At 42.1% G+C, this 24784-nt stretch overlaps 1 protein-coding gene across 4 annotated transcripts in view; it reads right to left on the reverse strand.

Moving 5' to 3' along the window:
- The window catches only part of LOC120532289 (ADAMTS-like protein 1), a 447743-nt gene that overhangs the window by 60580 nt on the left and 362379 nt on the right, over window positions 1-24784 (reverse strand). For all 4 annotated transcript variants that reach the window (XM_039758167.1, XM_039758166.1, XM_039758168.1 and 1 more), the window contains 3 exons: window positions 11456-12524; window positions 3957-4084; window positions 1684-1815 (listed from right to left, as the gene is read on the reverse strand). In XM_039758167.1, the coding sequence (XP_039614101.1) occupies window positions 1684-1815; window positions 3957-4084; window positions 11456-12524 (1329 nt within the window). The remainder of the gene's footprint in view (window positions 1-1683; window positions 1816-3956; window positions 4085-11455; window positions 12525-24784) is intronic.

The following is a 24784-nucleotide window of genomic DNA, read 5'->3' on the forward strand; positions in this document are numbered from 1 at the left end:
TCACTTCCTATAAGAAAGGCAGGTGGCACACTAGAAAAAAGAAACAAAAAACCGGGACCCCCGGGTTAAAATTTTGGGCCTAAAAGTAGTCTGCCTTGTCTATGTGGTGCTAGAGAGGAACTATGCAAAATTTGGTCCAGTTTGGTCAAAGGGTGTAGGATTGTAGTACTTGCTATGAGTCAGTAGGTGGCACTGGTCTGGGAACTATAGCACACAGGATAAAGAAACCTACTGGGAACCCCAGGAAGAATATGTTGGGCTCCAAAGTAGTCTGTCTTGTATATATGGCCTCAGAGAGCAACTATGCAAAATTTGATCCAGTTCGGTCAAAGGGTATAGGATTGCAATTCTTGCACTGAGCCAGCAGGTGGCACTGGTGTGCAAAATGTATCGAAAAGGTAAAAAAAAAAAACCAAACCAAACAAACATCTACTAGGAACCACTCAAAAGGTAAAAAAAATTTGGGTTCCAAATTAGTCTGCCTTGTCTGTATGGCCCCAGAGAGCAACTATGCAAAATTTGGTCCAGTTTGGTCAAAGGGTGTAGGATTGTAGTACTTGCCATGAGTCCGTAGGTGGCACTGGTGTGGGAACTATAGCACACAGGAAAAAAAACCCACTGGGAACAAAATATTGGGCTCCAATGAGGTCAGTGCTGTCCATATGGCCCTAAAAGTAACTATGCAAAATTTGATCCAGTTCGGTCAAAGGGTATAGGATTGCAATTCTTGCACTGAGCCAGCAGGTGGCATTGGTGTGCAAAATGTATCGAAAAGGTAAAATAAATAAATAAATAAATAAAATCCATTAGGACCCACTCAAAAGGTAAAAATTTTGGGTTCCAAATTAGTCTGCCTTGTCTGTATGGTGCTAGAGAGGAACTATGCAAAATGTGGTCCAGTTTGGTCAAAGGGTATATATAGGATTGTAATACTTGCTACGAGTCAGTAGGCACTGGTGTAGGAACTATAGCACACAGGAAAAAGAAACCCACTGGGAACCCCAGGAAGAAAATATTGGGTTCCAAAGTAGTCGGTCTTGTCCATACGGCCCTAAAAGCAACTATGCAAAATTTGGTCCCGATCAGGCAAATACATGTTATGTGCCAGCAGGTGGCACTGGTGTCCAAATAGTAGCACACTGGGAAAAAATAGAAAACACTAGGACATCCAGGGTCAACATTTTGGTTTTCCAAAGTTGTCTATCTTGTCCATATGATCCTAGAGAGCAACTAAATCAAAAACCTATATGGTAACATTTGGCCCAGATCGTTCAAAGGATGTAGAATTGTATAGGAACGTACAGACAGACGTTCTATTTTATATATAGATAGCTATTTCTCTTAATGTTAAGTTATTTTTCATTTTTGTAATCTTATTTCTGCCTCAGTTGTAATTGTGTAATTGTCTTCTGTCTCTTTAAATGTTCTTATGTTTCTTGGTCTTTGTGGGTCGAGCCCCAGGATGCTGAAAAACAATTTCATCTGCTATGCCTGTTGATCTGGGAATAGTGCCCACTATTAGTCGGGCACAGTGCCCACTATATTCCCAATTAGAACATTCAGTATCAACCTTAAAAAAATTACATTTCATTTGTTAAATGAATACAATATTTCCACAAGCAAAATGATAACTTAGTGCCCCTGCTGGATCCAGAGGACAAAAGGGTAGACGAAGAAACTCACCTTCTGCTTGGCACCTGAGGGTGACATTTGCACCAAGGAGAACTTTTACTGTGCTGCCCACATCTGCCATTACAGAACTTGTGTTCAGGAACACCCGCTCAGTGGAAATGGAAGCGCGGATCACTGGCTTTCCTGTTAAACATTTTAGAAGAAACACTGGTGTTATCATCTTCAGTGCATACCCACATACAGTGGTGTGAAAAACTATTTGCCCCCTTCCTGATTTCTTATTCTTTTGCATGTTTGTCACACAAAATGTTTCTGATCATCAAACACATTTAACCATTAGTCAAATATAACACAAGTAAACACAAAATGCAGTTTTTAAATGATGGTTTTTATTATTTAGGGAGAAACCTACATGGCCCTGTGTGAAAAAGTAATTGCCCCCTTGTTCAAAAATCACCTAACTGTGGTGTATCACACCTGAGTTCAATTTCCTGATTACTGCCACACCTGTTTCAATCAAGAAATCACTTCAATAGGAGCTGCCTGACACAGAGAAGTAGACCAAAAGCACCTCAAAAGCTAGACATCATGCCAAGATCCAAAGAAATTCAGGAACAAATGAGAACAGAAGTCATTGAGATCTATCAGTCTGGTAAAGGTTATAAAGCCATTTCTAAAGCTTTGGGACTCCAGCGAACCACAGTGAGAGCCATTATCCACAAATGGCAAAAACATGGAACAGTGGTGAACCTTCCCAGGAGTAGCCGGCCGACCAAAATTACCCCAAGAGCGCAGAGGCGACTCATCCGAGAGGTCACAAAGACCCCAGGACAATGTCTAAAGAACTGCAGGCCTCACTTGCCTCAATTAAGGTCAGTGTTCACGACTCCACCATAAGAAAGAGACTGGGCAAAAACGGCCTGCATGGCAGATTTCCAAGACGCAAACCACTGTTAAGCAAAAGAACATTAGGGCTCGTCTCAATTTTGCTAAGAAACATCTCAATGATTGCCAAGACTTTTGGGAAAATACCTTGTGGACTGATGAGACAAAAGTTGAACTTTTTGGAAGGCAAATGTCCCGTTACATCTGGCGTAAAAGGAACACAGCATTTCAGAAAAAGAACATCATACCAACAGTAAAATATGGTGGTGGTAGTGTGATGGTCTGGGGTTGTTTTGCTGCTTCAGGACCTGGAAGGCTTGCTGTGATAGATGGAACCATGAATTCTACTGTCTACCAAAAATCCTGAAGGAGAATGTCCGGCCATCTGTTGTCAACTCAAGCTGAAGCGATCTTGGGTGCTGCAACAGGACAATGACCCAAAACACACCAGCAAATCCACCTCTGAATGGCTGAAGAAAAACAAAATGAAGACTTTGGAGTGGCCTAGTCAAAGTCCTGACCTGAATCCAATTGAGATGCTATGGCATGACCTTAAAAAGGCGCTTCATGCTAGAAAACCCTCAAATAAAGCTGAATTACAACAATTCTGCAAAGATGAGTGGGCCAAAATTCCTCCAGAGCTGTAAAAGACTCATTGCAAGTTATCGCAAACGCTTGATTGCAGTTATTGCTGCTAAGGGTGGCCCAACCAGTTATTAGGTTCAGGGGGCAATTACTTTTTCACACAGGGCCATGTAGGTTTGGATTTTTTTCTCCCTAAATAATAAAAACCATCATTTAAAAACTGCATTTTGTGTTTACTTGTGTTATATTTGACTAATGGTTAAATGTGTTTGATGATGAGAAACATTTTGTGTGACAAACATGCAAAAGAATAAGAAATCAGGAAGGGGGCAAATAGTTTTTCACACCACTTTAAATACCTGCATATAGGAAGGGGTCTTAGGACCCCTTCAGTTTTATCACATTTTGTTAAATAGAAAAAACTGAAATACCACATTGGCACAAGAATTCAGACCCTTTGTGATGGCACTTGAAAGGTGGCTCAGGTGCACCCCATTCCATTACTCAGCACTGAGATGTTTCTGCACCTTGTTTGGAGTCAGCTGTGGTCAATTCGGTTAAGTGGACTGATGACCAAAGACGCCCACACGTCTGTCTACAGGAGGTCCCACAGTTCATTAAGAACCAAGCCATGAGGTCAAAGGAGTTGCCCGCAGAGGACATGTGTCGAGCCGCAGATCTGGGGGAGTCTATAAAAATGTCTGCCGCACTGAAGGTTCTCAAGAGTTTAGTGCTACATGCTACATAAGAGATGAGGCTGATGTTTGGCCGTGGAGGTGTCGATGCCTGTTATACCAGTTTGAAGCTGTTGGTGGGAGACTTAAAAAAAAGAGGGGCAAACCCTCATGGCATACCTCCTTGAGTGATGTGAGAAGAAAGGGAAACGAAACCCAGGCTGTTGCTTGCGGTGCATCGATAAATCCCCGCGTCAGCCGCACCCGGCGCGAGGATTTGAAGGGAGCCGTCTGGCAGCATTCCCACTCTGAAAGGAAGGAAGAAGAAAAACATGAAATGTATATATAGAGTCTGTGGATGAGAGGGGGCACCACTCAGCCCCAAATCTTGGACACAACTGACACAAACACAGTCACGGGTTCAAATACAATGCTTTTTATTTCTTCCAGATATCTTTGCAACACAGCATAGTACAGACAGGGACACCAAATCGTTCCTCCTTCTCCACGCTTTGTCCTCTGCCTCCATCTCCCCGAGGTGATGCACAGGGCTTCCTTTTTAAGCCGGACCCTAAAAGTACTTCCAGTGTTTGAACAAGGTCAGGCTGAAGTTTCATAAAGAAAGGATGGTCCATCACTGCTGCACTCGAGATTGTCCCCATAGGACTACAACTCCCAGCATGCTCTGCAGGCAGGTCAATGGGAGAAATGACATAGGAGCGCTGCCCTCTATAGTGTGTTGGGGAAAGATATTCTCCAAATAGACTAACTTGGCCCAGGGTTCTTCCTGGCAAGGGAATATCTGCCAACCTGGTTAGAATGCCAGTCTAATCTTGTCCTTACACTCCACAAACAAATCTGGCAAGGGATCCTCCTGGATAATCCCGCGTGGCACTTACAGCTCAAAACCAACTATTGATTAACAAGCAACAGCACACCTTTCGTAAATAACGATTGAGCCATTTTAATGGTCAGTAAAGCAAAAATCCAACTCTTTCTGGTCGATGGTGAGGTCAGTATGATTTTTTTTTAATGAAAAGGATCAAGAGATGAGGCCGAAGTGAATAAATCGATCTAAGATTGTTACCAAAATGTCAAACCGAATCTTTCACCAAGTTCACAACGCTAATCCGAAATCAAGATCTTAACAGCAAAAAAGGAAATTCTTTTAGCGTTACGTTTATCCCCAGTAAAATGAGCCAAAAATGATTAATGTTTTAATAAGAAAAAATGTCGTTACGGGCAAAAGAAACACATAAATACAAAAATGTCAACATAAATACAGTAGGAGAGGTGTGTCGAGAGTCCACAGCCATACTGGTGCAGATTTAGTTCATGTCCTTTGTGTGACAGTCACCCACCTGGCACACAGCCTGATGTCACAATGGGGACTGTTAACGCGTGTTTCTTTACGGCCTTTTCTTGTGCACGAGAGAGTAGAACACAATGCCATTTGTTTTTGTGTAGCCCAAAATCACCCAAGTAGTGCCACAATGGGCTTTAACTGGCCCTGCATCTTGACAGCCGCCAGCCTTGACTCTTTAAGAAGACAAGAAATAAACCCTTGTAGCGAATAAAAATGGAAGAAACCTCGGGAAAGGGGGTTCAAAGAGAGACCCCTTACCAGGTAGGTTGGGCGTGCAGTGGGTGTCAAAAAGAAGGGGGGACAATGCAATAAAACACAATACACAGAACAGAACAAATCCTCAATACAGTATAAAAATAAAAATTTTAGAAGTACGGAGCAGAATGTAACAGTAGATGATATCCCATAATATGATTTGGATTTGTTTAGAGTCCTCGAGACCCCGGCCATCAAGCTGCCTCCCCCTATTGGCCATTCCACAGCTTAAATAATGCTAATCCGATGAAAGGACCCCTCTACCTCACGATTCCTGCGATCCTCCATCAGGGGTGACTTTACCTTAGGCAGGCAAAACAACTTGGCAGGTGGGCACCAAGTGCCACATTTGAGTACCGAGAAGAGAAACAGAATAGGTGAGGGTTAGTGACAAATTAGAACTGTCATATTACTTCTGTTTTAGTGCTCATGCAGTCTGCACAGTTAATCAGCAGCTCTAGTCAGGGTGTGCTAAACTGAAGTTGTGAGTCTTCAGCCGGGATTTGAAAGCTGAGACCGAAGGGGCATCTCTTATAGTAGCACGCAGACCACTCCACAGTTTAGGGGGGTCCTGTGACTAAAAGCTTGACCTCCCACTGTTATTTTATTAATCCTTGGAATCAAGAATGTCAGTGCCTGATCCGCACGTTCGACATGGCCCTTTTATTATTGTAGCCCACCAAAAAGTGCAAGGCTTACTTACCGACTACTTCATCATTTCTGAAAAACGAACATCGACAGTCGCTGCGTTGTGCACACTGCTTGGGGGCGAATGTCTTTCTTGCCATTCCACTTGTTTGCTATGCGGCTACTTGCACCGCGGTGAACCTTCATGTGAACGGACTCACCAGGCCCCATCACGGCGGTTCGGTCGCACAGTGACGCAAGCATCGGTTTGACTACCCGTGTCAATATCTGGTGCCCAAGTTACATTGTGGTCAGTATCGCTTCAAACCTGGCTGCAGGTTTTCATTCTCACCCTTTTCCTAAACTGCCAATTCACTTTCTTTTCCATTCATTTTAATAGCCCTGTTTTTAAAGGTTCAGTCTTCTGAATCGATTCTTTTCTTCATAAACTGGCAGCCAAACAGAAATGAGACGTGAAATGAGCCGACAGATGAGCAGCTAAATCGGGGCGTCAAATCAGTTTCACTCCAACCAGTTTCTACGTGAGAAGCCGATTCTTGCTGTTAATTAAACTCGTTATTTCATTCCATGGCTTGTTGCTGCTCTCCTTCTGCCACAGCAGCCACTTCTCGAAACTGTTGATTTTCTGTTTTTTCTAAGACGTTTTGGTGAGCTGAGAGATCAGCCTTACTGAGACCTTCACCGTTCTTCATTTTCAGATATTGTGTAATGGCCACAGGTGAGCTGCTCGTGAAGCGGCATGTTTGGAGTACCCACCCTTTTTTGAAACAGCTCGGGATTGCGGTTTGTAACCCCCCAGGCAGACACGTGGTCCAGTCCTACCCTCCGTAAATGACCCTCCATCTGCCGCAGCCAGGTGTTATGTGGGCGACCCCTTGGCCTGGTCCAGCCACTCGGGTCCCCAACAATGAGGATCTTATGAGCGGGATCACCCTCAGGGAAACGAGCTGTAGTGCCATAACTGACGCTCCCTCACAATGCAGGTCATGTGCCTCATTCAGGACTCCATGAGCAACACAAAGTCAAACCAGCGGAACCCAAGGACCCTCTGAAGAGACACACATGAAAGAGTCCAGTCTTCATCTCAGGTCACTGGATAGCGTCCGTGTCTCACAAGCAGGAAGCACCAGGACTCTAAAGATTTGGACATTCACCCTTTTGGTGTTCCACAAGGCTCTATCCTGGGTCCGCTGCTCTTTTCAATCTACATGCTTCCGTTAGGTCAGATTATCTCGAGGCACAATGTGAGCTACCACAGCTATGCTGATGACACGCAGCTGTACTTATCAATAGCGAATGATGACCCCGACTCTGTTGTTTCACTAACAAAATGTCTCACTTGTGTTTCTATTTGGATGAATAGTAACTTTCTCAAGCTAAATATAGAGAAAACAGAAATCTTAGTGATTGGCAATAATCGAGACAATGAGGTTATTAGAAATAAACTTGGTGCGTGAGGAATAAAAGTCAAGACGGAGGTAAAGAACTTAGGGGTAACTGTTGACTGTGACCTGAATTTTAAATCGCATATTAATCAGATCACTAGGACAGTATTTTTTCACTGAAGAAACATAGCAAAAGTTAGACCTCTTATAACATTGAAAGATGCTGAGAAATGAGTTCATGCTTTTGTTTTCAGTCGACTAGATTACTGTAATGCACTCCTCTCAGGACCACCCAAAAAATGACAGAAATCACTTGCAATGAGTGCAGAATGGAGCTGCTAGAATCTTAACTTGGAAAAGAAAATCCGAGTACATTTCTCCAGTTTTGATGTCACTACACTGGTTACCTGTGTCATTCAGGATTGACTTTAAAATTCTACTTATGGTTTACAAAGCCTTCAATAATCTGCTCCATCTTATATATCGGAATGTCTGACACCTTATATTCCAAATCGTAACCTGAGATCCTCAAATGAGTGTCTCCTTAGAATTCCGAGAGCAAAACTTAAAAGAAGTGGTGAGGCGGGCGACCTTCTGCTGTTAGGCACCTAAAATCTGGAATAGCCTGTCAATAGGAATTCGCCAGGCTGAAATGGTGGAGAACTTTAAAAAACTGCTGAAAACACATTACTTGAAAATGGCCTTCTCATAACTTCACCTTCATTTAATCGTGATACTCTGTATATTCAATTCATTATCATAACTATTTATGGTGCCTCTAAAATCCGTACTAACCTTTACTCTCTCTTCTGTCTCTTTTCCAGGTTTTCTGTGGTGGTGACCTGCACCATCACCACCTAATCAAAGCACCGTGATGTTCCTATATTGATAGATTAAATGCCAGAAGTCTACATGACCATCGTCTTCAAGTCCTTCCATCAGAACTCTAAATACAAAGAGGACTGTTTCATTTATGTGAGGTAGAATTCTCAGAGGGGACTGGGTGGTCCCGTGGCCTGGAACCCCTACAGATTTTATTTTTTCTATCCAGCCGTCTGGAGTTTTTTTTTTCTGTCCTCCCTGGCCACTGGACCTTACTCTTATTCTATATTAATTAGTGTTGTCTTATTCTAATTCTTTGTCATTTATTTCTGTTTTCATCATCATGTAAAGCACTTTGAGCTTGTACATTATTTGTATGAAAATGTGCTATAGAAATACAGCGGTGTGAAAAACTATTTGCCCCCTTCCTGATTTCTTATTCTTTTGCATGTTTGTCACACAAAATGTTTCTGATCATCAAACACATTTAACCATTAGTCAAATATAACACAAGTAAACACAAAATGCAGTTTTTAAATGATGGTTTTTATTATTTAGGGAGAAAAAATCCAAACCTACATGGCCCTGTGTGAAAAAGTAATTGCCCCCTGAACCTAATAACTGGTTGGGCCACCCTTAGCAGCAATAACTGCAATCAAGCGTTTCCGATAACTTGCAATGAGTCTTTTACAGCGCTCTGGAGGAATTTTGGCCCACTCATCTTTGCAGAATTGTTGTAATTCAGCTTTATTTGAGGGTTTTCTAGCATGAACCGCCTTTTTAAGGTCATGCAGGTCATAGCATCTCAATTGGATTCAGGTCAGGACTTTGACTAGGCCACTCCAAAGTCTTCATTTTGGTTTTCTTCAGCCATTCAGAGGTGGATTTGCTGGTGTGTTTTGGGTCATTGTCCTGTTGCAGCACCCAAGATCGCTTCAGCTTGAGTTGACGAACAGATGGCTGGACATTCTCCTTCAGGATTTTTTGGTAGACAGTAGAATTCATGGTTCCATCTATCACAGCAAGCCTTCCAGGTCCTGAAGCAGCAAAACAACCCCAGACCAGCACACTACCACCACCATATTTTACTGTTGGTATGATGTTCTTTTCTGAAATACTGTGTTCCTTTTACGCCAGATGTAACGGGACATTTGCCTTCCAAAAAGTTCAACTTTTGTCTCATCAGTCCACAAGGTATTTTCCCAAAAGTCTTGGCAATCATTGAGATGTTTCTTAGCAAAATTGAGACGAGCCCTAATGTTCTTTTGCTTAACAGTGGTTTGCGTCTTGGAAATCTGCCATGCAGGCCGTTTTGCCCAGTCTCTTTCTTATGGTGGAGTCGTGAACACTGACCTTAATTGAGGCAAGTGAGGCCTGCAGTTCTTTAGACGTTGTCCTGGGGTCTTTTGTGACCTCTCGGATGAGTCGTCTCTGCGCTCTTGGGGTAATTTTGGTCAGCCGGCCACTCCTGGGAAGGTTCACCACTGTTCCATGTTTTTGCCATTTGTGGATAATGGCTCTCACTGTGGTTCGCTGGAGTCCCAAAGCTTTAGAAATGGCTTTATAACCTTTACCAGACTGATAGATCTCAATTACTTCTGTTCTCATTTGTTCCTGAATTTCTTTGGATCTTGGCATGATGTCTAGCTTTTGAGGTGCTTTTGGTCTACTTCTCTGTGTCAGGCAGCTCCTATTGAAGTGATTTCTTGATTGAAACAGGTGTGGCAGTAATCAGGCCTGGGGTGGCTACGGAAATTGAACTCAGGTGTGATACACCACAGTTAGGTTATTTTTTAACAAGGGGCAATTACTTTTTCACACAGGACCATGTAGGTTTGGATTTTTTCTCCTAAATAATAAAACCATCATTTAAAAACTGCATTTTGTGTTTACTTGTGTTATATTTGACTAATAGTTAAATGTGTTTGATGATCAGAAACATGTTGTGTGACAAACATGCAAAAGAATAAGAAATCAGGAAGGGGGCAAATAGTTTTTCACACCACTGTAAATGTTGTTGTTGTTTTGCATAGATATCGGGCGCACCACACACCTCTTTACAGTGACCTCATGACCCCCCATGCTCTCCCAATCCGTCTACTGACTAAGGGCTTGAATTAGAGTAATTCTGAGCCAGACCAGGCAGGTAGCGGAGTGCATTGACTCTTTCTGTCGTTTTTCTATAGACCATTCACGGGAAATTCTACCTGGCCCTGATGATGTCATTCCTGGCTCCAGCCCCTTTGACGTTACTTCCGGGTGCTAGCCTATGGATGAAGACCCTTCCGGTTTGATGTCACTTCCTATACTGACCTTTAAAACCGCCACCTTTCCTCCATCCCTCAGTTCTGCTCTGGACTCTAATCCGTACACATCTGTACAAACCTTTAAATTTCTGTGGCTTCTTTGATTTTGTGACAATATGAATTCCCCAAACTCAAAGCCCCCTAAATGGCTGACACAAAACCAATGAAAATGTGATTAAAAAGGTCAAAATATACTAAATACAAAACATTATCAACAACAACAACAAGCAGGCCTCGCCCCAGGCAGCCTGGCCCCTGAAAGTTAGTTTTGTGTTTTTCTGGTATTACAACTTTTGTCTACTTCGCTCTGACTTTTTTGTTTCAGCTTGACGAAGGATGGGTCTGATTTTCTGGTTTTAATCCTGCCTATGTTTACTGACTTATGTTTGATCTTCTAGTCCTCATTTCTCTTTCGGGATCAGGCCCTGGCTAAAATAAAACTCGTGGAGATGAAAAACAAAAGTACATAAAATGGTGGCAGCCATAGAAAAAAACAATAATGACATAATGAGAAGACAGAAAGGGCGGCATGGTGGTGCAGTGGGTAGCGCTGCTGCCTCGCAGTTAGGAGACCCAGGTTTGCTTCCCGGTTCCTCCCTGTGTGGAGTTTGCATGTTCTCCCCATGTCTGCGTGGATTTCCTCCCACAGTCCAAAGACATGCAGGTTAGGTGTATTGGCGATTCTAAATTGTCCCTACACAATTCCAAAAATGGTAATTTTCAGACTCAGGGAGATCTAAAGCGTTGAGAGTCATCAAAATCTCTAGGTGGAATTTTTGGACAATTACAATACTCTCCCTGCACTTTGAATACGTGAAAGTAAAAACTTTAAGAGGAAACCAAATCACGACAGCCATAATGCAGTTTCAGCAGCAAGGTGCATTCAAAATAATGTACCTGTTTCCAAAACGCAGATGTTCTCCGTTCTTAGACCATCTTATGGATGGTTTTGGATTTCCTGTGGCTTCACACTTCAAGACCAGCCTGTTCACCCTGCCGTGCAGCAGCACATCTTGTCCCACATGACCTACAAACTCTGAGGAGGACGTCTCGTGTGGTCTCTTCTGATGATGTGGTGTCGTACCAAACACTGGCGGTCGAAAGCTTTTGTCGGAATCTCCGAACTCTGGAGACTCTGGATTTGCCAAAGTTGCTTCAGAAGGATGAGATTTATGATCTGTGGATTTCCAGGAGTTTGATGCATTGAATCCACCATCTGGATACTTCAGTACGTTATCAGCGTGGATCTCAGACAGTAGCTGAGTGACGAGTTTATCTGCATGAGAGCTCTGGAGTTCCTCAGGCTGAGAGAGTATATTCTTGATGAGCTCATCCAGCCGTTTCTGGTCAATAGTGAGGGTCATTGATGCTGCGACCTCAAGGCCAAAGTCGTCCTCTAAAAGTGAAGAATTCCTCTCGGAGGAGTCCAGCGCATCCAGAGATCCCAAATGCTCTTCATCTAAGCCCATCTTCTCAATGAGACGCAGGACAATGTCATCATATTGACTGAAATGACCAGGGGTTAACCAAAGTTTGGCATTGTGTACAGAAACCGGAAGGTTCCTGGGTGATATCCATGGCTTATCCTTCAAGTTTGGGCCAGGTGGGTGAAGAACAGGCTTTTGCTTGAATCCAGTGAGCTTAATTATGAAGTTTTCCTGAGCTTGGCCAGCTATACATGTATAGATACCAGCATCTGATAGCCTGAGATGATGAATGCTTAGGTAACCATATGGGCTGACTGTAAGGTGTGATGATCCTGCCAATAGTTTTCCATCCTTCTCCCACCTAATCAGAGTTTTCCGAAGCCTTCGAATGGGACATCTAATAACAACTGAGGTGGCTGGAATTAGGAAAGCATAACCTCCTACAACAAACTGTAGTCTTCTCTCCTTTCTCAGCTGGATGTAGACCTTCCTCAGGGAGAACATGTTGGCCGTCAGTTTTGGGACAGGCTTCGAAGGCTCTGAAATACAGTTGAAGAAACAGTGTCATGGTCAAGAAAGGTTAAATTGGGACTTGGGAGACTCAAATACCGAAAAGTGTCATCACACCGAGACATGGAGTTGAAGCAGAAACCTGGACAACCTTAAGGTTGATATGGGTGTAGCAGTGCTATCGTGGAAAGAACTCTATTTCCCAGTAGCCCAAGGGGGATTACCCACATAGTATGACTGAAATGGAAGCAGGGGCTGCTGAGGACAAAAGAGGCCAGCATTAAAGTTGAAAAGGGGTGCCATGGCGGAGCAACTGCAGATTGGTGTTTTTGTGTATCCTATCCAACGTGTCATCTGAAAAGTCAATTGCGCCCCTGGATTGTTTCGCATTAGGATGAATGGACTGTCTCGTGCCTGCCTGTCGTGTGTAGGATGGTGGATTAATTATTGTGCATCTTCAAAAAAGGGGGGGTCCTGTAAATCTTACCTCAGGCCGCCCAGGACTGCTCGGGATTGTCATCTTCACACCAAACCATTTCATCCACTTTTGCTGTATTGGACTGTGTGTTTATTGTTGGGGTTCATTGTTATGTTACAACTGTATCGTCGTAGAGAAAAGAGGAGGTTTGTCTGATTGTTGTTGTTGTGTATTGGGTTTTCATTTAACACTAGAATTAACAGAGCCTACGAAAAAACTCATAGATCCGTCCCACCTTAAAACGCTTCGCACCTCTCCATCAGCGTCTTTTGTCCTTTAAATGTGTTGATAAGCAGCAAACAGCAAGCAGCCTGCTATCACATCCCCTCACCGGTGCACAGATTTCTCGGCTCAAGTCTGTTTACCTGTCATTTGCTTAGAGTTGTATAGACTGAGAAGTCAAGCAAAATGACACCTTTTATAAATACTATATCATTATTTGGAACACATGCATTTCATGTGTGTCCTGTGTCTACAACGACCTATGCACAGTAAACACATCGTTAAAACAGAAACGTTTTTCATGTTTTAGTAATAATTGACAAAATGTAGACATAAAGTGTACAATATTTGAAGCCTGAATTCCGAATATCAAATTAACACTTTCACAAAAGGTACAAATATAACAGAACAAATACGCTTTTATTCAAAAAGATAACTGCAGTAAAAGAACCCACGTTAGGGTGCGACATTGACACGCATTTACTACGACCGCTTCGGTGGCGCAACGATGTCAACTGTTGACTGGTAATCAAAACTTCACGGGTTCGATCCCCGACGAGTTCGTTTTGAGAAGTGAGCTGCTCTTCCTCTTACTATTTTAGAGTAAAAACATACATTTGATTCCAGTCTGTAACAGCCGGTGTAATTTATACTTGTAAAGGTTAGCTTTGTTTTTTTTTTTTATTCAGTTTTATTCTCTCAACCGCGTTCACGATCCCAACTCCCACCCCCCTCCCCCCACGTGACACTGCTGTTTTCACATAAAGACGCGCTATAACAGAAAGCAAGAATGCACTTTTGCCATTGCTGTACTTTGTATATATACACATGGGAAGCTCTGTACTCTGCTTGTGACTGTAGGAAGTAAGTAAATAAATAAATAAAGGTAAATGGGTAAATAACATTCGATCTGACTCTTACATACAAAGGACGGTGCATGTGCTCAAAACATTAACATTTATGTTACTTACATAAAAGCCAGATCGAATGTTATTTACCTATTTACCTTTATTTATTTACTTACTTCCTACAGTCACAAGCAGAGTACAGAGCTTCCCGGTTGGGGGGGGGTTAAAGGGGCTGAGAGAATAAAATTGAATAAAAAAAAAAACAAAGCCTACCTTTACGAGTATCATAAATCACACTGGCTGTTAAAGACTGAAATCAAATGTATGTTTTTATTCTAAAATAGTAAGAATACGAGCAGCTCACTTCTGAAAACGGACTTGTCCGGGATCGAACCCGTGATGTTTTGATTACCAGTCAACAGTTGATACTGTTGCTCCACCGAAGCAGTTGTAGTAAATGCGTGTCAATGTCGCACCCTAACGCGTGTTGCTTTTCTGCAGTTATATTTTTGAATAGAAGTGCACTTGTTCTGTTATATTTGTACCTTTTGTGAAAGTGTTTCTTTGATATTTGGAATTTGGGCTTCACACATTATACACTTCATGTCTACATTTTGTCAATTATTACTAAAACATGAAAAACATTTCTGTTTTAACGATGTGTTTACATAGATCGTTGTAGACACAGAACACACATGAAACGCAAGTATTCCAAATAACGATATAGTATTTATAAAAGGTGTCATTTTGCTTGACTTCTCACTCTATACAACTCTAAGCAACTGACAGGTAAACAGACTTGAGCTGAGAAAACTTTGCGCCGGTGGGGGATGTGATAGCAGGCTACTTGCTGTTTACTGCTTATCAACACATTTAAAGGACAAAAGACGCTGATGGAGAGGTGCGAAGCGTTTTAAGGTGCCACGGTTCTACACATTTTTTCGTAGGCTCTGGTAATTCTAGTGTTAATAGATTATTTATTCATTCTTTGGTTTTGTGTCTCTGCTTGTGAGTGTGTACGGGTCGGGCCAAGGCTGAATGCGTCCCTGGAATCTCCACCAAAAAAATAAATAAATTACCGTCTCATCGACAGCGAGAATCTTAGCAGCACCGGACTACTACCAGGGGACAGCTTAGGTATTAGCTAAACAGATGGGCTTGATGGACAAAATGGCCTCCTCACATTTGTCAAATTATTAACGAGGACTTCACTCTGGTGCGTATCTCTATGTGTTGCATACCCCTAATCCTACCTACCATAGCAAGGTGTCAGGCTATCTGAGAAGAGGAAATGACCAGGGGTCTCAGGTATAAACGGTGCGTAAGCACAGAAATGTTGCATAAGAACGTTTCCACGTTCAAATCGCGATGTATAAAACCTAAACTTGGCATAAAGCCACAGTACTGCTGCAATAAATTATTTCATCGAAGGTCACGCACAATCACTGCACCGTGAGTATTTTAGTTATTTAGAGGGCTGTAATATCATGAATGTAATGGATTCTGTGTCCTGTCGGAGGAAGAGAGCCGGTTTAAGAAACACGTAGTGATTCACACACATAGAAGATCACATAAAAAACAAAGCATTTAACGTGCTACTTTAATTACGATGTGAATTGAGAAACTGGTTAATTAAACGATTTTAAGATGAAGTTTATGACGTTCTACTTTACTGACAAAATAAACTACGTGATTAAAGTGGAAATTTCGAGATTGAAGTTGACATTTCGTACCTATTTTTTTTTTCTCTGTACCCTAATAAGCTTTCATATGACACTCAGATGGTGGGCTACGACTCGGCTTTTGACGACGACTTTGATATGTGACTTCTTTTTATTTCCGGCACTGTGCGATTTTGTGAATGTGAGCTTTCAAGTTTCTCCAACACGCTATGTCACTCGATCAACTTCCTTTTGTTGATTATACCGCGGTTTACTTGAACAAATTGTATGTTTTTCCTTTGCCTCCACTTGGTATTTGCTGAAATTCTTATATTTTCCCCTGTGCTTTTCCCATTGTCTTTTCACAGAAGGCTGCACTTAAGGACTATTTATATTGATTTGCATATTCAAAGAGGCGTAATTCTGGGAGGAGTTGGGGCGTTACATAATGCGCGTGCACGAGCGTTAATTTTTTACGCCGATCGGGATTTATTTAGCGGAAGAACGCGGAAGTTGGTGAACGCCCAGATTCCTGCATCTGGATTTTTCTGTACATAAGCACATTTCGGATTTTGCACTTACATCATGTTATAGTGTGAGTTCTACGCATGGCGTTATATATGAGGACCCAGGACAGGAAACATTAAGCAAGGCCGAAACCAGAAATCTGTCCTACTGTTTGTGACAAGTGAATCGCTAATTACTCAACAAAAACTCAGGAGCTGGGAAACCTAATGAAAAATCAGTCAGGTTATCTACACACTCGGATAAGGAAAGGTCTTCACTAGCGTCCTTTTAACTCTTCACTTTAAGGACATCGGTTAAGGACCCAACAACCAAGACTACGTCCTACCAATGGGACTCCCGGGACACCGATGATTGTGTAGAACTTGCAAAAAATAAAGAGGATGGTTTATGTAAGCCATGATTGTATGTTGCAAACTGTAGTTCAAGATGTTTTAAATTGCCTACATCTCCCAGCAGCCCTTGAGGAATTACGTTATTGGGCAGATTCAAGGTTGGTGTAGGGTGTTTCCGATGGGAGTGTTAGCGCCTTGGGAATATGTTCTTTTATATCGCGGCGTTTTATTAAACCTATATTTAAATAATTATAAATAACAACGGCGATATCCCTCTTTTCAGCGATAGGCGTCGACAAAGTCACAGAAAAGGCAGAATATACTTCGCTTGTTTAATGCGGCTTACGTTGCTGTACAGACAGGAGAAACAGGCCAGTTTCATTTCACCGAGGATTTCTCATGGGAAGTCGATCGTGTAGAAACTGCACTTTTTTGTCACAATGGAGGTGGATTTTGGACCAATGTCTTTCGTCCACACAGTTTCTCAAAGTTGGCACGGCTCCAGCTTCTTTTATATTGTTTTCTACATGCCCCAGGCTCCCATTACAATTCCAAACAAGGCAGACAATTTTGTGCTGAACATCAAACAGTCGGTTCAAACAACACTCCGTCCTTTTTAGGGTTTACAACACAGCCTTCCAGCTGTCCCTGTCTGTCTTTATGCTTTGCTTGGCCCAGCAATTCTGAATGCTGACCCTCTTTGCTAAATCTGGCTCAGCTCTTCATGGCATGTTACACGGAAAAAGAATGAAAAATACATTTAAAAAGATCTAAAACAGATACAGTGACACAATTCTTAATATTATAACAAACTTATTATAACATAGGGGTTGCCTGGAAGAAAGTTAATTAAGTGAGCTCTTTTAAAAAGGAACCAAAAAGACGCTGAGGAGATTGCGATCAACAATCTTTAATTGCGTCTATGCATCACACACACTACTGGATTATCACTTCAACGGTTTCTTCTGGTTGGACATGCTGTTCTGTGCCTGCTTGTCGATTGGATGCGTCTTTATTGGCTTCATCTTTGTCTTCTGGGGAATTGAACCCAATCATATCAAATCTTAAAGCTGCAATGGGAACCTGGTAGGACAAAACTTTACATCTCCTTCAGAGGGCTGTTGACGGGGTTTTTCTTTCAACTCTCCATTGTCATCTGCTTCTGCTGTACTGGATGGTGTTGGACTTTATTGTTAGTGTTAAGGGTTTGTGACCCAGGTCCTCCCTGTGTGGAGTTTGCGTGTTCTCCCTGTGCCTGCGTGGGTTTCCTCCCACAGTCCAAAGACATGCAGGCTAAGTGAATTGCTGTTTTTAAATTGGTTCTAATGTAGGCTTGGTGTATGTGTGTGTACCATGCGATGGACTGGCGCCCTTGTCCAGGGTTTGTCCCCCGCGTTGCACCCTTTTCAAGCTGGGATAGGATCGGGCAGACCCTCACGACCCTGAAACGACTGATAAACTGTGTGGTGTACGTAAATAACTATCACCGTTGGGAAACTGGGGAGGGCTGTTTGCATATTTGCGTGTGTATTTTTGTGTAAAATTATGTTTTTCTCTTCAACATTTCATTAATATTTTATTGACTTATTGAGCTGCTCATCAGTGTTTCTGCATGTGAGCGTGTGCATGCCAGGTCGTGTTTCTGTGTGAAAAAGTAATTGCCCCTGAACCTAATAACTGGTTGGGCCACCCTTAGCAGCAATAACTGCAATCAGCGTTTGCGATAACTTGCAATGAGTCTTTTACAGCTCTGGAGGAATTTTGGCCCACTCATCTTTGCAGAATTGTTGTAATTCAGCTTTATTTGAGGGTTTTCTAGCATGAACCGCCTTTTTAAGGTCATGCAGGTCATACATCTCAATTGGATTCAGGTCAGGACTTTGACTAGGCCACTCCAAAGTCTTCATTTTGTTTTTCTTCAGCCATTCAGAGGTGGATTTGCTGGTGTGTTTTGGGTCATTGTCCTGTTGCAGCACCCAAGATCGCTTCAGCTTGAGTTGACGAACAGATGGCGGACATTCTCCTTCAGGATTTTTGGTAGACAGTAGAATTCATGGTTCCATCTATCACAGCAAGCCTTCCAGGTCCTGAAGCAGCAAAACAACCCCAGACCATCACACTACCACCACCATATTTTACTGTTGGGATGATGTTCTTTTCTGAAATGCTGTGTTCCTTTTACGCCAGATGTAACGGGACATTTGCCTTCCAAAAAGTTCAACTTTTGTCTCATCAGTCCACAAGGTATTTTCCCAAAAGTCTTGGCAATCATTGAGATGTTTCTTAGCAAAACTGAGACGAGCCCTAATGTTCTTTTGCTTAACAGTGGTTTGCGTCTTGGAAATCTGCCATGCAGGCCATTTTGCCCAGTCTCTTTCTTATGGTGGAGTCGTGAACACTGACCTTAATTGAGGCAAGTGAGGCCTGCAGTTCTTTAGACGTTGTCCTGGGGTCTTTGTGACCTCTCGGATGAGTCGTCTCTGCGCTCTTGGGGTAATTTTGGTCGGGCGGCCACTCCTGGGAAGGTTCACCACTGTTCCATGTTGTTGCCATTTGTGGATAATGGCTCTCACTGTGGTTCGCTGGAGTCCCAAAGCTTTTGAGGTGCTTTTGGTCTACTTCTCTGTGTCAGGCAGCTCCTATTGAAGTGATTTCTTGATTGAAACAGGTGTGGCAGTAATCAGGCCTGGGGGTGGCTACGGAAATTGAACTCAGGTGTGATACACCACAGTTAGGTGATTTTTGAACAAGGGGCAATTACTTTTTCACACAGGGCCATGTAGGTTTGGATTTTTTTCTCCTAAATAATAAAACCATCATTTAAAAACTGCATTTTGTGTTTACTTGTGTTATATTTGACTAATGGTTACATGTGTTTGATGATCAGAAACATTTTGTGTGACAAACATGCAAAAGAATAAGAAATCAGGAAGGGGGCAAATAGTTTTTCACACCACTGTGTATATGTATATGTATATGTATATATATATATATATATATATATATATATATATATATATATATATATATATAGAGACACATGTGAGGTCCTACACACCTTCTCGCACTCTCTGGTCTGCTCATGAATGGTGTCTCTGCATTGTATCACATCTCTATTCAGACTCTTACGTTTTCTTGTGTAGCTTCTGGCTGGTGGAACGAGACGCCAACCTCCATTTAAAATTCTGAATCCCCATATCTGTTCAAGAAGCATTTGAAGATTTTCGGTTTGGTGAACTTCTGTATAATTCATATTATCGGTTAGGTTCCTGTACCTACTCACTTATAACTTCTTCACAGCTCTTCACTTCTGATGATTAATTTTGCCACCTTGTCCTGTCACATTTGTCCCCAAACAGACCCCCCAGACTGACGTTTACGATTTTGTTGACCTTTTTTCTATGTCACTTTGGATAAAAGCACCTGCTAAGCAAATAAATGTAATTAGTATGTCTTTTTTAAATGATAATGATGAATAGTCAAGCAGAACTGTTGCTAAAATTCAAAAACAATTAAAAAAAAATCAAAGAACCTAAAGCCAGACCAAAATTATAAATCTGGAAGACAATTAGCAGAAGGAATCGCAATCTAACACTGAGGTTTATCCGCAGTCTCGGATGATCTGAATATGCATGTGCTAACCCTATCTACGATCACTCTAGTGACATCACACGTGTCACACATCCCGAGTCGTGCTAAAGACTCTTCACACGAACGTGCGGAAGTGGCGGCGCTCATAATAAAACAAAGATGTGGCGTATTCATATTTCATTTATTTTAGTATATCAGGCGCAACCTAACTGGGCTTTTGAGTTAAAAGATGTAATTCATGGTGTCATTTGTGGTTTTCTTCAATGTCACTACATTTTGTGAGTTCTAGGACTCATTTTGCTTTTTTGTGTTTTTTATTTGGGCCGGTGTCCCAGCCATGGTTTTGGTTTCCAATTTATGCTCCTGTTGTTAGAGAGATCCCTGAGTTGTTAGGGAGATGTCCTCAGAGGTCAAATCTTGTTCAATGATGTAACAGGTTTTTAAAGGTCACTGAAAATCTGAGTAGGTGGATTCCAAAACCCTTTTTGTTCCAATCAAATCGCTTTGTTGAAATCTTTCTCTAGTCTCAATTAGAGCTGCTGTCACAGACTTTGTTTTTGTCTGCAGCCAACAAAGGAGGATCGACCGCTATGCTAAAGAACATCATGGAAGGGATTTAAAAAGTACAGGGGAAGAAGAAGAAGAAGATTAGGACTTTTGAACAATCTCGATGAGAACAGGCCATTCAGCCCAACAAAGCTCACCAGTCCTGCCCACTTAATTCTTCCATAATAACATCAAGTTGAGTTTTGAAAGCCCCTAAAGTCCTACTGTCCACCACACTGCTTGGTCACTTATTCCAAGTGTCTGTGGCTCTCTGTGTGGAAAAAAAAGTTTTTAACTTTTGTGTGAAATTTACCCTTAGCAAGTTCCCAACGGTGTCCCTGCGTTTGTGATAGACTCAGTTTAAAGTCACAGTCTCGATCCACTGGACTTATTCCCTTCATAATTTAAAACACTTCAGTCAGGTCTCCTGTTCATCTTCTTTTGTTAAACTATAAAGACTCAACTCTTTGAATCTTTCCTCCTAACTCATCCCCTGTAGCCCTGAATCTGCCTGGTCGCTCTTCTCTGGAACTTCTCTTTTGCTGTTAATTCTTTATGGAGACCCAAACTGCACACAGGACTCCAGATGAGTTCTCACCAGTGTGTTATAAAGCCTGAGCAGAACCTCCTGTGACTTGTACTCCACACATCAAGGCGCTATATAACCTGACATTCTGTTAGCCTTCTTAATGGGTTCTGAACACTGACTGCCAGTTGAAAGTGACGAGTCCACTACGACACCTCAGTCCCTCCCATAAGGCGGGCTTTTGATTTCATCTCATTTTATAGTCACCATCTCGATCCACTACACTAATTTAATTCTTTTTCGTTCAATCTATATATATCAGACTTCCAATACGACTCGGAGTCCTGCCACGTGCAAAAGTTCACTGATGACACTGCTATTGTGGGCTGCATCAGGAGTGGGCAGGAGGAGGAGTACAGGAAGCTAATCAAAGACTTTGTTAAATGGTGCGACTCAAACCACCTACAACTGAACACCAGCAAAACCAAGGAGCTGCTGGTGGATTTTAGGAGGACCAGGCCCCTCATGGACCCCGTGATCATCAGAGGTGACTGTGCTGAGGGTGCAGACCTATAAATACCTGGGAGTGCAGCTGGAAGACAAATTGGACTGGACTGCCAATACTGATGCTCTGTGTAAGAGAGGACAGAGCCGACTATACTTCATTATAAGGCTGGCGTCCTTCAACATTTGAAATAAGATGCTGCATATGTTCCACCAGACGGTTGTGGCGAGTGCCCTCTTCTACGCGGTGGTGTGCTGGGGAGGCAGCATAAAGATGAAAGACGCCTCACGCCTGGACAAACTTGTTAAGAAGGCAGGCTTTATTGTAGGAGTAAAGTTGGACACTTTAATATCTGTGGCAGAGCGACGGGCGCTGAGCAAACTCCTGTCAATCATGGAGAACCCACTGCATCCACTGAACAGTGTCATCTCCAAGCAGAAGAGTAGCTTCAGTGACAGACTTTTGTCACCGTCCTGCTCCACTGACAGACTGAGAAAATTGTTCCTCCCCCACACTATGCGACTCTTCAATTCCACCCGGGGGAGTAAACGCTAACATTATTTAAAGTTATTGTGTGCTTTTTTTTTTTTATTTTTTTTTTTTCATTTTTATTACTATTTAATTTAATATTGTTTCTTTGTATCAGTATACTGCTGCTGGATTATGTGAATTTCCCCTTGGGATTAATAAAGTATCTATCTATCTATCTATAGTTCCTTTAATTTCTATATATTTATCTATCTGTTATATAGTGCCTTTCATATTTATCTATCTATCTATCTATCCATTTCTCTTCATAATTTGAAACACTAATTTGAAACACTTCACTCAGGTCTCCTCTTCATCTCCTTTAAAGGCTCAGCTCTTTGAATCTTTCCTCCTAACTCATCCCCTGTTGCCCAGAATCAGCCAAGTTGCTCTTCCTTGGACCTTCTCTAGTGCTGTTATGTCCTTTTTGTGGCCTGGAGACCAAAACAGCACCCAGGACTCCAGATGAGGCCTCACCAGTGTGTTATAAAGCTTGAGCAGAACCTCCTTCGACTTGTACTCCACACATCAAGGCGCTATATAACCTGACATTCTGTTAGCCTTCTTAATGGCTGCTGAACACTGTCGGGAAGTCGATATCTTAAGAGTCCTCTACGACTCCCAAATTCTTCTCATGAGGTGTACTGTCAATTTCTTCTCATTTTAAAGTCACTGTTTCAATCCGCTGCACTGATTCCCTTCATCATTTTAAACTCTTCACTCAGGTCTCGTCTTCATCTCCTGTAAAGGCTCAGCTCTTTTAATGTTTCCTCATAACTCATCCCGTCACCCTCTAATCAGCCAAGTTGCTCTTCTCTGGACCTTCTCTAGTGTTGTTATGTCTTTATGGAGACCCAAACTACACCCAGTACTCCAGATGAGGCCTCACCAGTGTGTTATAAAGCCTGAGCAGAACCTACTGTGACTTGTACTCCACACATCAAGGCGCTATATAACCTGACATTCTGTTAACCTTCTTAATGGCTGCTGAACACTGTCAGGAACTTGATAGCTTTGAGTCCACTATGACTCCTCAGTCCTTCCCGTAAGGCGGACTTTTGATTTCATCTCATTTTAAAGTCACCGTCTTGATCCACTACACTAATTGTCTGCATAATTTGAAACACTTCAGTCAGGTCTCCTCTTCATCTCTACAGATTTTATTATTTTTTCTCTAGCCGTCTGGAGTTTTTTTGTTTTTTCTTTCCACCCTGGCCATTGAACCTTACTCTTATTCGATGTTAATTAATGTTGATTTATTTTGTTTTATTATTGTGTCTTTCATTTTTCTATTCTTTAATATGTAAAGCACTTTGAGCTACTGTTTGTATGAAAATGTGCTATAGAAATAAATGTTGTTGTTGTTGTTGTTGTTGTTGTTGTATCTCTGTAAATGTTCAGCTCTTTTAATCTTTAGTCGCTCTTCTCTGGGCTTTCTCTAGTGCTGTTATGTCCTTTTTGTAGCTGCACCCAATACTCCAGATGAGGCCTCACCAGTGTGTTATAAAGCCTGAGCAGAACCTCCTGTGACTTGTACTGCACACATCAAGGCGCTATATAACCTGACATTCTGTTAGCCTTCTCAATGGCTTCTGAACACTGACTGTCAGTTGATCGTGCTGAGTCCTCTACGACTCCTCAATCCTTCTTATAAGGTGTATGTTTGATTTTCCGACCGCCCATTGTGTATTTAAACCTCACATTTTTACTTCCTATCTGTAATTCTTTACATTTATTGACATTAACTCTTTCAGGGCTGATGTTAACTTCTGTCAAAAGGAGGAGTTGACGATGGTAATCAACTGTAAACTGTGCCAAAACAAACCGTTATGTTTTAGTTGGACTCTTGTTGCTAGAAGGAAAGTTAGCTTCATTAGTTTGACCGAGATTTTCTGGGCTCACGTGAGTAGTAAAGTGCAAACAAGAGCAAAAATGGCACTGACATAACGGCGAGAGATCAAAGCAAATGTGTAAAGCAAAATACTCCGTGGACAACATTTTGCCTATTATCTCTGAACTGGACTATGACTTGCCGGACTCCAATTTTGATACAAGTGATCGAAAACAAATGTGAGGTTCCAGCTTGAGCTGACTGGTCCCCAGCTAATCATGTAACTGACACGCCTATGGAAATGTTGGCCAGGGAGGACTGCCACTTAACAATGGTAAGAGGTAGAAACCAGATTGCAATGCACTGTGATTGTGACCGCTGCTGTGGCTGCTGCGCTGCCGCCCCAGCCACATGAAAACAGCCTGGCAGCAAGTCTGCCGCACATTCGTGGCAAACTGGCACCCTTGGCAGGCAGCAACAGACGTTTTATGTTGATTTCTGTGTGAAACCATTGTTTTTCAGAAACTATGTTTTTTAGAAAAAATATTCAGCCCTCAAAGAGTTAAATGTCATCTGCCATAAATCTGCCCAAGCCTGTCTGCTATCCAAGTCTTCTGTGATGATTCAATTGATCTACATGATCTGCCAATCCACCCAATCTTGATAAAAGAGAGGAGAGAAGAAGACTGGAAT

Source organism: Polypterus senegalus, chromosome 7 (assembly GCF_016835505.1).
Source record: "Polypterus senegalus isolate Bchr_013 chromosome 7, ASM1683550v1, whole genome shotgun sequence".
In the NCBI taxonomy this organism is placed as follows: Eukaryota; Metazoa; Chordata; class Cladistia; order Polypteriformes; family Polypteridae; genus Polypterus; species Polypterus senegalus.